We start from the raw sequence: 12,946 nt of genomic DNA on the forward strand, positions 1-12,946 counted from the left end.
ACTGGTTGGTTTGACAAGTGTAGGCTACCTTGCACGTCTTCGATGAAGAGAAGCTTTTCTTAGGGACGTTACATCTTTTTTATTTAATCCGTACAAAAAACAAACCTGTTAATACCCATCACAACCACAACGTGCCATTTCTACGTTTCGGTTTCTGTGCGGATTAAACAAGAAAGATATAAAATGTTAACTAGTGAGCTTTGAGGGTCTTGGTAGGATGATTTTGTTAGCTTTGACAAAGCAAAGCTAGCTATTGAGATACCTCATGCATGGCAAAAAAGTCATGTATTTATTTGCTAGGTATTGCATGAAATTGCTACATTCATAAATTAATTGAATAAACTGGCTATATAATTTTTGGGTCTTTGTTTTTATGAAATGTGTTTCCTGCCATGATCTGCCATGGTCCAATTATAGCCTAGCTATTAGATAGTCCAGTCAATTTAGTTTGTTGTTTTCACCCCACAGGTGCTATATAAAATCATTTTCATTCACCGAGAGAGCCTCTATGGAGGGGGACTGCCCATTGGTCTGAAGGCCCATTATTCCGAAACCCCAATGGTTGAAAAAATCTCTCACTGGACCGAAAGCCCATTAATCCAATGGCCTGTTATCCCAAAATTGCTCCAAAGGCCCATTGCTCCAAAAATACACACTCTGGAGTTGCTGGAGTTCAGTGACTGACAGCGCTGTCCATGGTGCTGAATCACTGGAGGTTAGGTTAGGTTAGTATTTAGGGTTAGGGTTTGCACGTCAAAATACAATAAAATATTAAGGACAAAAAACTCCAGGGAGAGTGTATATTTTCGGGGCAACAGGCCTTCAAAGCAGTGGGCTTTTGTTTTTGGGATAACGAACCGTTTGACTAATGGGCTTTTGGTCCAGTGGGAAGTTTTTCGAACTATTGGGGTTTTGGAATAATGGGCTGTCCAACCAATGCCATGGCACCCTACGGAGTCCCCCTAGGGTCAGCTGTGAAAAAAAAGATCAACAAGAGTGTAAATCACTCGCGGTTTAGAAATCTGTGCGTACGGTTTATAAACCATAATTAGTGCTCTCAAATTACAAATCCATGCCCAAAGGCTACATTACCCATGATCCTCAGCCAGCCCACAACGTTGACATGGCTCAATATTAATTGAGGAGGACTATGTTTTCAGAATGATGATTTAATATTTATATAATTTTCAGACTATATTCTTGGAAATATAAAATTAAGTGAGCAACTTCCTCCCAATTTTTTTTTTTTTTTTTTTTTTTTTTTCCTAGCTGACCCCAGGGGGTGCTCCGTAAGCTTCAGTTGTTTACACAAGATAATGACTCGGTTTGGTTGATGAATATCTAGTTTAGCCTAATTAAATAATCAATCAGGCAGGCTGAATCCCCGCCCTGTCCTGCCCCAGAGGGCCATCTCTTCTGCAGGCAGACACGCCTTCAGCTCTCAGCGTCTGATCACATTTCCTTAGCAACATGTTTCCTTCTGTGTGCGCTTGAGCTGCTCAGCTGTCATATTCCCCTGGGAGAAACGCGTCTCACCTCTGAATAAGAAACTCGCCTAAAAATGATGTTACAAGTCGCCGTCCCAGGGCGGAACACCTTCTCAACTTAATGGTGAGCATGCAGCACACACACGATATAAGCAGTCAGCAGAGACGTGGCTGTAGCGTTCTGCATACAGCAGCAGATGGTCTTGTGTGCACCATACTAGTCAGATTACCCGTCCATACTAAATCCCGGGCCTAGCGTTTGCAGAATGGGGGCAGATAGACGCGTCGGCTGAGTTTAATGCTTAGCTGTTATTTAATACGGACCTATTGTCTGCAGGCCTGCTTCAGCTTTAAATGTGTGAGAAGCAAGTGTAGCTACTGGCCAGTCTCTGTCAGATTCACCCTCACTCTAACAGACAGGCCAGGGCAGGTGGACTTCTTCATATACTTGATTGAAACTCCCTTTGACTGTGATAAACAGACTTGCCTACTCAGACCATTTGGAAGGACAGTCTGCTGTGCAGTTTTTACAGCAGAATTACACATTCTTTACAGTATTTAGCATATCACCATACACATACTAATGAATTACAATACAGACACAGCGAGGCCATGTGGTGGTTGTAAAGGCCCCAGTGACAGAGTGAATGAGGCTGCCTTCTCCTCCTGCCAAGGGTGATCAAAATTCAAACACTGCATATTGCCCGGTCCATGATACTAATTTGGGTCAACAGTGAGAAATGACCTACTTGTTATAGACATGAAAAGCATTTGCCTTTTTTTATGGGGGACATTCATATGATTTGTAGTGGTTGATTTGAAAATGAAATTAGGTAAAATACATCTGCCAAGGGCACACAATCCCCAAAATGTGTTACAATTTTAATAATTGAAAATGTTTTGACATAATCTATTAACTGTGGATCTGGAACTAAAGTGAATAAGGTGATCCAGGTTTGTATTTTGAATTCAAGTAAATGCTACAGCTATGAAAATGCACTATTGAACAGTGTTAAATATTTTTAAAAACATTCTCTGATCCACAAATGGATCTGGATCTGCACCAAAAACAAATCAGTTGTTTTGCAGCTGACAGCCAAACCTTTCACCTAATGTAATTGAAATTTGATAAGAGGTTTTTGAGACATTCTGTTCACTTGTTAAATAACGCGTACTTGTGCAGTTGTCAAATAACAAGTGAACAGGAGTGAAAATTTAACCTCCCTTGCAGAGGTAATCAGCAGACACTTCAGGACTCCTACATGCGTACTTACCTGTTAATTTGCTGCATAAACTAAACTGAGATCTGTGAGTTACAGTAGCTGTGATCTACAGTACAAATGCTGGATTGCCTATATTCTTGTCTCTTTGTAGTGGGACTGAATTTAATGCTTATGAACAGTGCATCAATCTCTAAGCCCTGAGAAGCTGTTAAACATCGTCCTGATAACCTCACTTCTGTCATCTTATTTTCACTTTGCACAGATAGGTTCATCAGATTTGGCAGGTGTAGGCCTCCTCGTGGTCTTTGCTCCATGTTTGTTGAGTTTCAGTCCACATAAAAGCAAGATCAGTGCAGAAAAATCCTAACAAAAGAGGGAATGATTACCTTTTGAACAAGTGCACTAGAGGTTTCAGGAGCAGGGGTAGGGGGGTTTTGGTGAAGGTGCGTATGCCTGATTGAAGTGAGTGGAACATACCACCACACCGTTAACTCCAAAGTGCAGATAGCACAGTGTTGGTGAATGTAAGACAATCACTGAACAAAACATTTAATTCATGCATTGATTTGGCCACCACTGTTAGAAAATCAGAAAGCAATTTTCTGCTCTGTGGATGTACATCCTCCTAACCTACAACCGGATCATGATTATGCACCCATGCTGCCTCATAGACCTGCTGTATTTCCTTTATGCGGACCTCTTAAGGCTGTGTGTGGCTGAAAGAGTATAAACCACAATTCCCCTAAGCACTGCACAAGTGTTACAAACAAACAAAGACGCACAGCCTTGCTTTATTGAGGTTCTCCTCCAGAGCACCAAATAAACAGGAAGCACTGTAGACTATACTACAGGGGGGCTAGTGACTGATGAAGGTATTGCCTCAAACAAAAATGAGCAATTCATAGAGGTGAAGTCATGCTGGCGAAGCTGTGCTGCTGCTGGCTCTGGCCTCATTTAACCCATTGTTATACCTGCTTTGACTTATTATAGTCTTGGAAAAATCCTGCAGTTGAAATGTTCATTGAGGTTGTAGAGAACAAAGAAAGATTTTTTTTTTTTTAAAAAAAGGGTTATATTTGCATAGGTAAAGCAGACAAGTTAACTGTAACTTTCCATGTTCATGTAACTATTCTGAGATGAAATTCAGAATGACACAATTTTCTTTTTGCTATTACCCAGTGATTTAATGTTAGCTGTTCACAAAACGGGGCTGAAATTTGAGTTAAAATTGGATTTGCCATTGGCATCAAGTACTGCACTTAGAGCCGGGAAATTGATGTGGGGGTTAGTTTTCAGGGTTGCAGGGCCCGGATGCTCATCAGTGTTATAACTGATTAGTGATGATCCAGATAGCTGCCCAGGGAGCACAAGCGATCAGTCCGGCAGCGGCTGCGGCCAGCAGCCTGCTGGTGTTTTGCTAATCAGTCCTCCAGTGGCTCCGAGTGACATCAATGGCTCAGTGCTGTTTTCTGTGGCATCCTGCTGGTGATGGAGCAGTGAAAAATGAATAGTTTTTTATGGGTTTGAAGTTTAGCTGTAGGATATCAAAGTTATTATGTTTTGCATGATCAAGTAATGATCCATCATCACAAATTTTTGAGTCTAAATGGTTTTGATTTGCAAATATGTTCAAAACACGTCTTTATCCACCACACTTAATGAAGATGGCAGTTGACCTCTTTCTGCTTGAACCTCCTCTGAAATGGGACATCATCTACTAAATCCATCTCCACAGTGATGTCAGAAATAGACTTTTTAACAGTGAGTGGACAGAGAAATGAGTTTTGTGCAAGTTGATTTAAAGCCTGTGTGTTTACTTTGAAGTGAGACTTTTTCAGGTGAAATAATTTTCCCAATGATTGTATTATTTTTCAAAGAGAAAGGACTGGGCTTTTACAGTGGATTGGCATCCTGGTGAAAAATAATGCTGCTGCTATACCAGTCATTGGTGAGTTTAAAAAAAAAAGACCACAGACTCTGTTATGCTGTCATGAAGTTCATCTTCCTCATACCTTGAGTCATCTGCCGTGATAACCGAAGCAATGATTTACTTTTGCCTTCTTATTTAATCATTTCAGCATCTTCATTGAAGTGAAGAGATTTATTCATTATTTTTTTGTGGATGATTTCAGGGAATATTTAAAAAAGCAGCAGATTTTATCAGTGTAAGAGGCATACAGCATGAATTGATATTTTTATTCACCTTTATTTAATGTGCAGTACAAACATAACCTCCCAAGAAGTCATTCCAGTCCCCGAGCAGGCGAACACAAGTGCAGTACACATAAATACAGCACAACAACAAACACACAACAACATTCAGTCACTGCAGCTGTCAGGGCCTTAGAAGTTCTGAATCAAGGAAATCATAATGAGAAATTACCATATACAAGGAGGCTTGCACTATTTATCTCAACAGTTTTTGCCTCAACTTACACCTGTGCGTCCTCATTCTTGCATGAGTACCATTATATTGTAACTAGCAATTGCACCTCACTCACTAGCAAATGTCTTCATCGCTGTCTCCGCATCACACTGACGATTTAATGAGCCAAACTTTGCTTCTTCTGTCAAAAAAAAGAAAATGTAATTTTTCTCATTAAATGGCAAGTAAGCAAATGTTTTCAGATGTGGCCTAGTTTATGATCAAACTGTTATGTGAAATGGCACATATGCTTATTTTGTAGCTACTTGATGATTATATATTGATTAATCTGCTGATATTTTTCTTGATTAATTGATTCAGTCTGTCAAATTGACATATTTAAATCACTTGTTTTGTCCAACTAACTGTCCAAAAACCTTAAGATTTTCACTTTGCTATCATAGAAGACTTAAAGAAACAGCAAATATTCACATTTAAAAGCTGAACCAGTGAATTATTGGTTAAAAATGACTCAAACAATCAATTGATTATCAAAATTGATTAATCTCCTGTTGCTTGACTTATCGATTTCAGCTGTAATAACCTGTTTTTGTCTTGTATGACAAACAACAAGTGACATGTAGACCTGCCAGTTTGATGTGATAATTTGTTGTGTCCTCCCGGTTGTCTCCCTCAGTTGAGGATTTACACAGCTCCCTTGATCTATTGCCCTCTTCACACCTGCGTGATTGGCATCCTAAAATGTGTGTTGAACTGAGCTGTAATGAAAGCAGGAGGCTGTGGGGGACAATTAGTTGACCCCCACATACATGACCTTGCCTCTGACCCCGTGGCCCTTATTATTTGAACCACTCCTCTGTTTGACCCACAGGTTAATCCCGACTGATCAATACCTTTAAGGTATCTTAATATCCCAGAAAACCTGTTTATTCAAGTGCTGACCAAGAATATAGATTTCTGTAAAAGTATGAATTAGTATTGAATGTAATTCAAATTAAATTAATTTGAACCACGCCACAGTTAAGAAGAATGAATGAGCTTTAGGGTCTAAATTGCATTCATCATGCAGAGTGTGTAGGGTTGAAACAGCCTCTAGATATCTCACTTTGATTTGTACTAAAACAAATTAGCAGCAGTGCATTAGACGTCAGTGTGAAAATTCAGTATTAAGATAAAATAAATTGACTAAAATATAATCCACCAGGCTTTGCAAGCTTGTGTCCTTGCTGCATACAGTATCTGTGGAAATGGAGAAAAAATGGTAATATTTCCTCCTGCATTTTTTTCCCCCTTGGTCACAGTGTTTCCTCTAGCATCAATCTATTACTCATGCTGCTTGTAGACATTGGCAGTTTGCTGTCACATGCGTGGTGATATAAAAGCGTCTTCTTTTTTATCCCAGCTGTCTGTGTCTGTGCTCCAACTTTGGATTATAGAGAATCTTGGAGAAACAGGATTGCTGGTGTGGTAACTGAGCTCTTGTTATGACTAGTGATGAGGTGAAAATAAGTGCATTGTATTACTATATGTATTATTGAATTGTTGTAGCTACTATGAAAGTCCATTACCTATCTGCGGTACCAGTTATGACCTCCCTCTTAAATCACATTACTGTTTAGGATGTGCAACTGCTGTCAGTCAACACTACTGCCACTACAGTTCAAGTCACTGCTGCAAAAGCTATTCTGGCTGCCAGTGTTTCTGGGGCATATTAGAATCTGGGTCTGTTGATCTTACTAATTTGTTTGATAGTTTTAGATTTATTACAATTATCTTTTTATTCATTTGGACTACTGTCTTTTGGTTGTCTCCGGGATGTGATCTTTTGTATGACTCTTATTAGCAATGTTATTTATTTTGTAATTACTTGTTTGTTTAATTATGATCTTGTGACATATTTCATCTTGTCTGTTTTAAGTTGTTAGTCTATAACTCCTTGTTATTGCTGCCTGTCTTGGCCAGGACACTGAGTAAGACATTGGATTAAATGTAAAGGAGGCTTTCCTGGTTGAACCTGCAATAATTATGTCTTTGACCACTCAGGGGCAGCACAAGAAGGTGTGAACACAACATTGACTTAGTATCACCTTATAATATTAATATTGCGAGCAAACAGTTGTCAGTTCACACATGCAGAAGACACGGAGCAACATTAGCATTCATTTGTACTAATGTGCCTGTTCACCTGAACATAAATCGAATGTTCACGTTCCTTTTAACTCTGTTTTGGTTTTCACCTACTCCTGAGTGAAATGTCGGGCTCTTTAGTTGCTAAAAGCTCCATTATGTTCACCAGTTAGTCTTGTGCTTTTGGTGTAGTGGGGCAGGTTGTGTTCATGGGAATTTTCAAACTTTCTTTTGCTGAAAGTGGGGGCCAAAAAGACGAGGTAGCGAGTTAAGAGATGTTAAAAAAGGGGAACTGCACACTCGGGTTAAAATTCTTTGTAGGTTTGACACTACAGGTAACCCCTTTTACTTTAAACGTAGTCATATGATGCATTGTAAATATTAAAATGTTGATGAAAAGAAAACTACTGAATATTCTGCAAAAACTAAATAGTACACAAACAAATTTCACATATGCCCTTTTGATTTGAATTTTAATTCAGTTTAATTTCAGTGACTGTTACTGAAAAATCAGGTGAGAGCTTTCTGATTTGTTCAATGAAACACAATAGTCAAACTCATCTTATGTAAATTAAGTCTTCTGGGTGCCCGCACAGCCCTCATGACAATACTTGCAATCTCATTCACTTTATCACTCCCCCTTCTATTGATATTGGTGTTCCATATTCAGCGTTTTATTACTTATCATCATGCAGTTATTCATATCAGCCCTTGTGAGCTGATCAAGGAGCAGAGTTTTTCTCTTGCAGGGAGGCCTCTATACTTTGTTGTTTTATCTCGTGCACATGTATAAAAAAAAAAAAAAAAAAAAAAAAAAAGGGCCTGAGGGAAAAAGACAATGCTGTCTGCTTTAACTCATCTCACTGCCTGACACTGAGGTATCAGGCACCGGCAAGGGAGAGAGAATATTTTATCTGACATTGTCACTCTCTGTAGAAACCTCAGGGAGGCCGAGGCTGCTGTGACACACTAGGTGGTCAGCAGCACTGCATATGATTATGACAGCTATACTAGACTTGCTGAAGCCATGAGTCCATGTGTGACAATAAAACAATCTTCATAATAGTGTTCGGTCTGCCTATTGTCTTCCTAGGGTTGTTTTCATCAAGTTTTAAGTTATTAAGCATCATAGGTTTTGTAGACATGTACTTCCTTGTGCAAAATCATTATTAAATCTTTATTCCCCTCAGGTTACTTCCAATCATGTGGACTTCTTGAACTACTTGGAACATCATCTCATGAGCATCTTATGAAGCACACACATAATTTGCCTCAACCATTCTCCAGATGACACAATTCCCGATCGGTTTGGATTAAATAGGAAGAGAGAAGAAACATGGAGACATCTTTGTTTCATTTGATTGCCGTCTTTGTGAGCTGCACTGTCCACATGATTCACTGCCAAACAATTTGCAACAGACCGGCATCACTTGAGTGGCACCTTAAACAACAGTCCGTCCAAATAAATTGGACGCTCGTAGGAAACATCTGTAGGAGGGTTGCAGAGTGTTGGGATTCTCAGGGAGGAGAGGAGTCGAGCGGGCAAGCTTTCAACTTTCCTCAGATATGCCCACTTCAGCTGCAGCATGGAGACAAACTGCTGATGGATGCTGATGAAACGCTGAAGTCATATGGCATCAGACTCCTCAACGTGTCAAAAGATGACTTTGAAAGCTGCTCCATAACTGGACAGATGAAAGATCAGTTTCTTTTCCCTCACAATGTAAATGGAAGTGAGCAAGTGGAGGCCAAGTGGCTCGGCCCGGGTCATCATTACTTCATCGCTCTGCATGAGGGAGATACACAGCTGTGCAAGTTTGGCTTAAGGCTCAATGTGTCTGTGAAAACGCAGCTTTGTCAGGCTTCTCCTCTGCTTCGACTTTGTTCGGGGAATGGTATTTGTCAAACAGGCCACCGGGAAGGTGCATACTACTGTCGATGCCACCACCACTACTCCGGGAGGTTTTGTGAAAAGTTTGATGTTTGTTTGGACAACCCTTGTGAAAACAAAGGAGTCTGTTTAAGTAATGGATCCACAGATCCAAACCATAGAACATATAAATGTCTTTGTCCTCCACATTTTACAGGTAAGGACAAATCTCACTCATCACATTTGTCGAGCTCTCTTAACTCAGAGCTGCATCTAAATACATTTAAACATTTGCTGCACTCCATTGATATGTCTGCTTGAGAGAATTGTTTATTAAGAATGCACTATTTGATACGTAAGACAGAAATTTCTGTCATATTAGTTGAAAGTAACTGAAAGAATTTACATGTAACTTCAAATGTAATGCAAGCTTTCTTCTCCAATTACATATTTATTGGACACATAGTTATTCATTTTAGGCCCCTTATCAGATCAACACTCACACGTAAGGCAAACAGAATTAATATTAAAACAGCCTGAATTCCAAATGACTTCTTTCTTAATCTCTTTGCTGCCGACATGTACTCTTTGCAGCAGCATTATTCACAGCACTCTTTTAGTTAATTGGAAATTCAAATAAATAGCAGCAGGGTTCTGTGCATGAACACAAACTTCAATCTAGGCATATCTTTTTTTTATCTCTGTGTTTCTGTGAAGAAGTCAACTGATTTGCTGTTTGTTTTTTTTTAGGAGTTAACTGCTCTGAAGTCATTGGGAAAGAGAACTGTGACAGAATTTGTGAAAATGGGACATGCATTCAAATGCCATCTTCCTCCTTCAAATGCATCTGTGACACAGGATTCTCTGGTAAGCAACCCTTATTCAGCTGCTTGCAGGTATAATATAGATGGATCGCCAGTCACTATGACAACAAAACCTGATCTTTGAATGTAATTGCGCAGTTTTCATCCCTGACAGGTGAATCATACACAGCCAATTTTTCATGATGCTATTAATCAGAGGCAGTGGGGGAAAATTTGTTCCATATGCACAACTGTGTCATTTGCCTCGGGGGCAACTATCTTTGGAAAAGGTCAAAGCTGAGAACTACAAGAGCTATTTATCTATAAAAGTTCAGCATTTCCTTATGGGCTTTAAAGGACCAGTGTGTAGGATTTAGTGGCATCTAGCAGTTAGGTTGTAGATTGAAAGCAACTGAATACAACTCTCCTCACCCTCTCCCTCCAAGTGTGTAGGAGAACCTACGGTGGCCTATAAACTCACAAAAAATGCGAAAGGCCCTCTCTACAGCCAATGTCTGGTTTGTAGGTTCTGGGCTACTGTAGAAACATGGCAGTGCAACATGGCGGGCTCCATGGAAAAGGACCCGCTCCCTATGTAGATATAAAGGGCTCATTCTAAGGTAACGAAAACACAACGATTCTTATTTTCAGGTGATTATACATTAATGAAAACATACTTATGAATATTATATTCCATTTCTGCCAATAGATCCCCCTAAATCTTACACACTGGTCCTTTAAACTTGATCCCACTTGATGTTATATTTGTCATCATAATATATGGAGCGGCCACTTCAAATCCAATACTTTAAAACCTCATGTTGTGGCCAGTGACGTGTGGTTGTAAAAAGCCAAGGCTAACTGCTGGCTAACTGAGCATGTCGCAGTTATAAAAGATAAAAGAAAGGTTTACAGCAATCAATTAAAGGTAATTTATAGTACATTGTTTCTGCAGAGCATGTTAAGTCAGAACTTTGATACTGGTCAAGGTCTGTGACCTTTCAAAAGGTATTGCTTGCTAGAGAAAAGTAAGGCTTAGTGAAAGTGCAACAACACCTATTAATTTTTTAATGTTTCATTATTTAATTTACCCTAGTCCAAGAAGATGAAACCTATCAAAAAATATAATTTATTGTGAGTTTAACATGTAATGTCTATACTTATAAATAACCGCATTTTATGATGATAATTTTTTTCTCTTCAACTTGCGAATCATCTTACAATACCCAATTTAGCTCAATCAAAGCATCGTTTGTATGCCACTTCCTCCCTCCATGAATGATTCATGAGTAAGACATAACTGTAACATGTTTTCATTGGCAGCCAAATTGTTTTTCTTGCTCTGTGATTTGGACTGGGGCTAAAGATTCATCTTAAGGCACTGGGTGGCACTTGTAATCTGGTGAGCTTGTTTATGAGACATTACCGCTTCAGCCATTATTTAGGTAACGAGTCTCATTTGCTCCAGTGACGTACAGTTAGGTTAATGGGTATCACACACAAATGGGTTACGAGACCTGAATACTCCCCCAGTTGCCCTGGATATCACTGTCTGCTGTAAAAACAAGCCTGCAATGAACTTTCTCAAGTTAAAAAAAAAAAAAAAACTCCAGGTGGCTCTTCACACTGATTCATTGTATTGTGTGGAGCACAATTTGTCCTGGCAGCATTCTTGAAGTGTCATAGCTTTGCTTTTAGAGTCGGGCCCATGCTTTCAGCTTATTATTTTGGGGATGTGGTTTCAAGGTTCCTTCCAGTATTGTCTGGCATCTGATTTTACAAGAGCAGATTAAGGCCATGGTACAGTTTAAGGGCACGAAGGGTGGTTGTATTAGATATTTCAGACTACATCTCTCAATTTATTCAAGATGAAAAGTCCAGATCAATTCTTTGAATTTTTGTAAGGGAGCGATATTGGTCAGCCTTCATCCCCTTGTATGTGGTGAATGCCATGCCGAATATGTGATGAATTGGATCATTAGATTGGGTACACCATTGTATCTTTTAGTAATTTTCAATGGACTTTGAAATTCATAACACCAATGGTTTGGATTTCTTCTTTAGTTGTCCTAAAACATTCATACTCTCTGTCTGTTGAAGCCACTAAAATGTCAAAAAAATGTATTAGCTATAAATGCAAAGAATATTTAAGCCAAATTGTCAGTAATTATCAGACATTCAGCTAAGAAAGAGAATAGGCCTATTTTCTTGTGCAGTACTGCAAGTAACTGGACCACTAACACCACCGGACAAAATTATTGGCAGTGTAAAAATGTCTGGCTTGGTCTGGTTTAAAAATTGATAATTCCTTTTAAATTACATCAGAAACAAATTGGCAAGTTACATGCACCCTCTGCCTCTACAGATTTTATCTAATTTGTGTTAATTGCCGCTGCTTTCTCAAGTAAGCAGACTCCGCTGGGTGCTGTCGCATAGTCATGGTGTCCTGCTGTCCCATCAGCTTCTTGGGAGTTCTGTGGAGCTCGTGCTTCCTCTACCTCCCTGCTGCAGTTCCCTCATTAATCAACTGGAAGTTAGTGGCTGCTCCAGCACCGGCTGCCCTCATAGGCCAAAGTCTATGCGCACAGAATAATGAGCCAAACTCATGGGACGTTTCAAATGAGATTTTCTTTTGATTTGACTCTCCCCCTGCTCTACCTCAAGGGTATTTGTTGCAAGGTATTACCATCTTTAGAGGGCCATTTCCATTTGGTATGAGGTTTTAATTGTTTTTTATCTTGCTTTAATCTTGTTGGTAGTAATATCAAATTTTTAAAGTTTAATTTGAACTAAATATGCAGTCATTACCCTTGTTAACCAATATAATTAGATACTGACATAATGTTGTTTCTGAATTGCCACAGTTCATATTCACTGCAATAATGAGGGCATTTAAGATTACTAGAACTGTGGTAGACATAAATGCTGGCACAAATACAAATCATCCTAAAAATAAACAGATATATTAAACCAAACATAACCTAAACCATAATCATCCCAGATTATGAAATTCTCTCTTGAGTGCAGGGAGTGTTACAGCTATTATCTGT

At 39.2% G+C, this 12,946-nt stretch overlaps 1 protein-coding gene across 2 annotated transcripts in view; it reads left to right on the top strand.

The window, feature by feature from the left end:
- The first annotated feature begins 1,337 nt into the window (after positions 1–1,337).
- The window catches only part of eys (eyes shut homolog), a 171,832-nt gene continuing 160,223 nt past the window's right edge, over positions 1,338–12,946 (top strand). For both annotated transcript variants that reach the window (XM_044372008.1, XM_044372009.1), the window contains exons 1-3: positions 1,338–1,611; positions 8,414–9,310; positions 9,844–9,960. In XM_044372008.1, coding sequence (XP_044227943.1) covers positions 8,560–9,310; positions 9,844–9,960 — 868 coding nt within the window. In that variant the 5' untranslated portion in view covers positions 1,338–1,611; positions 8,414–8,559. The remainder of the gene's footprint in view (positions 1,612–8,413; positions 9,311–9,843; positions 9,961–12,946) is intronic.

Source organism: Thunnus albacares, chromosome 14 (genome assembly GCF_914725855.1).
Source record: "Thunnus albacares chromosome 14, fThuAlb1.1, whole genome shotgun sequence".
NCBI lineage: Eukaryota > Metazoa > Chordata > Actinopteri > Scombriformes > Scombridae > Thunnus > Thunnus albacares.